Here is a 2,372-nt window from a genome sequence, read left to right on the forward strand (position 1 = left end):
TGGCCCCTGTCCCGTCCCGTGCAGCCACCTGGGCCAGCAGCCCCGAGGTTGTGGTCCCACCCGACCCCTCCGCTGCTCGGGGACCACCAGTGGGAGGAGGCAACTGTGAGCCTGGGGGACCCCAGACCCACGGCCGGGGCTGCAGCAGGGGGAGCACGGCCAAACCCAGGGACTGACCCTCACTGCCCGGGAGGAGCAGCCCCCCAAGCCCCTCAAGGGGGACACAGTCACCCCGGGGCACTCAAGACCCCAGGCGTCACCTGGGACTGGAGGTCTCCCCTCTGGGTGGGTGACACTAAGGAGCTGCCTGCACCAGCTGCATGGCTTAGAAGTCTCTGCTGTTAGAGAGCACAGCCCTTTTCTTATCTCCGAGGGGTAAATAAAGGCAGAAAATCCCTTCAGCCTCCCCTTCCATGCCTGCAGGTGCCTCCTTGCTCGCTCTTGAGCAACTTCCCATCAGGGTGGGAACAGCTTCATTCTTATCTCATGTGAACTTTGGAGCTTTCGAGTAGCTTTTGCATCACTGGGGGGGACTCCTTTGCCACAGCCCATCTGTCTGCTCTGGTGTTACCATCAATGGAGAAGGATGCAGCCTGAGATGGCCCTGGAGCAGGGAGACAGGGGAATCACACCCTGACAGGCCATCAACAGCAAAAATCAGCAGAATCCACTGTGCATCATTAATATATATAATTTATTGATGAATTATACAACTGTGACCCTTTCACTGCCACCTCATCCAGTGAGGGGGGAAAAGGCTTGAGCAGAGCTGTGTTCTCATGGGGGGAGCAGAGTGTGAGCTGAGGTGTCCAGGGGGCAGGAGGTCTCAGGGGGCCCAGACCCACCAAGACCAGATGTGGGAGTGCCCTATAGCCAGGACCCCTCGTTTGCCTGTGCTGACCCTTCCTGGCTCCTGGGAAATGGATGACGCTTTGGAGGAGGATTCAGGAGGTCCAGCTTTTGTGTCAGTCCCTGTGTGTCCCTGGGTGAGAGGTGTATGAGATGGAGGTCAATGCCTCCTGCCTGCTGCCAGCCTGTTCTTCTGGGTCCATCCTTCGCAGGGCTGTGCTCAGCCCCTAGCTCAGGGGAGGGAGCTGTGCTGAGCCCTTGCCTGATGCTGCCCATGTGGAGCTGCCAGCTGGGGCTCTGGACACTGGGTAACACACTCACTTGGCTGAGTTGTAATAGGAATAGTTTTAGTAGAAATATAATATAAATCTTGAGAGAAATGCCTAAACCCCAGGGCAGATGGAAAATCCCTATGGTGTGGATGCTCTGGTGGCTGGACACTAGAGCAGCAGTGTCCTGGGAGCCCAGAGATCCTGGTGATTCCCATGGCTGGCAAAGCAACATCACTGTGGGCCTGTGTCATGGCAGGGAGCAATGCTGCCGTGCTCCAGCCCTGCCAAGCAGCACCAACCCTCGGCTGTCCTGGGCACCACAGCTGCCAGCGCTACAGCTCCTGGATAAACACAGTGTGGGGCACCCACCATCCCAACATGCCTGGTGGCCTTTCCCACGTGGAGCACTGTGGCCATGCAGTCCTGCAGAACTGCCAAGTCCCAGGCACCCCACTCCTGCCCTGGCCCAGCCAGGGCTTCACCGATCCATAGCACGTAGGCCTCAGAAACGCCCTGGTCTCTGCGATGGTCGTGGAATGGGTGGCTGGTCCTTGGGGGCACTTTTGGGCAGAGATGTGCCCCTTCCTGGCAGAGGTTGAGGTGGTCTCAGTTGCAGCCACACTCCTCGATGATCATGTCCTCGTGGTGGCGGACGACAATCTCACCCTTCTCGTAGTAGAGCATGGAGAGGGGACTCATGCTCACTGGAGAGCAGGCAGGACACGGCACCTTGTTGGGCTTGTAGAGCTGCAGCAAACTCTGTGGGAGACATGGGAATGGCAGAACATCCCCCCTGTTGCAGGCAGGGGCCTGGGGGGCACAGGGAACGTGGGGCAGCAAATCCTCTTACCTGTATGTATGCGTGGTTGGTGGGCTGGAAGGTCTCGTCCACAGGCGACGGGCACAGCCCTTCGCAGCGGTAGGCGTTGTACTTCTTGGGGTAGACGATCCAGCTGCCCCAGCCTGTCTGCTCAAAGTCCACCACCATGTCCACCCGCCTGCACAGGGCCCTGCCCTTCTCCCATGGGACAGCGGCAACAGCGTCACTCGCTTTGATCCTTTGCTTCTCTGTCCTGTTCCTACGGTGCCGGCGGGTCCCTGTGCCCTGGGAGCCGCTGTCCCGCATGATATACTTGGAGTTCTCTGCTGTCCTGATGAGGCTGTGGTCTCCTGGAGACTTGTCCTTGGAGAAGACGAGCAGCAGAACTCTGTCTGCCACGTCCTGGGGCAGGGCTGGCTCCCTGTGGCTGG

At 59.1% G+C, this 2,372-nt stretch overlaps 1 protein-coding gene across 1 annotated transcript in view; it reads right to left on the reverse strand.

Annotated features, from left to right (window-relative positions):
* Positions 1-1,727: 1,727 nt before the first annotated feature.
* Positions 1,728-2,372, reverse strand: part of NODAL (nodal growth differentiation factor) — a gene marked incomplete at its 5' end in the record, with an annotated part of 891 nt that continues 246 nt past the window's right edge. The window contains 2 exons of the mRNA XM_009082172.1: positions 1,728-1,880; positions 1,972-2,368. Coding sequence (XP_009080420.1) covers positions 1,728-1,880; positions 1,972-2,368 — 550 coding nt within the window. The remainder of the gene's footprint in view (positions 1,881-1,971; positions 2,369-2,372) is intronic.

This window comes from Acanthisitta chloris, unplaced genomic scaffold, assembly GCF_000695815.1.
Source record: "Acanthisitta chloris isolate BGI_N310 unplaced genomic scaffold, ASM69581v1 scaffold27659, whole genome shotgun sequence".
NCBI classification, from domain to species: domain Eukaryota; kingdom Metazoa; phylum Chordata; class Aves; order Passeriformes; family Acanthisittidae; genus Acanthisitta; species Acanthisitta chloris.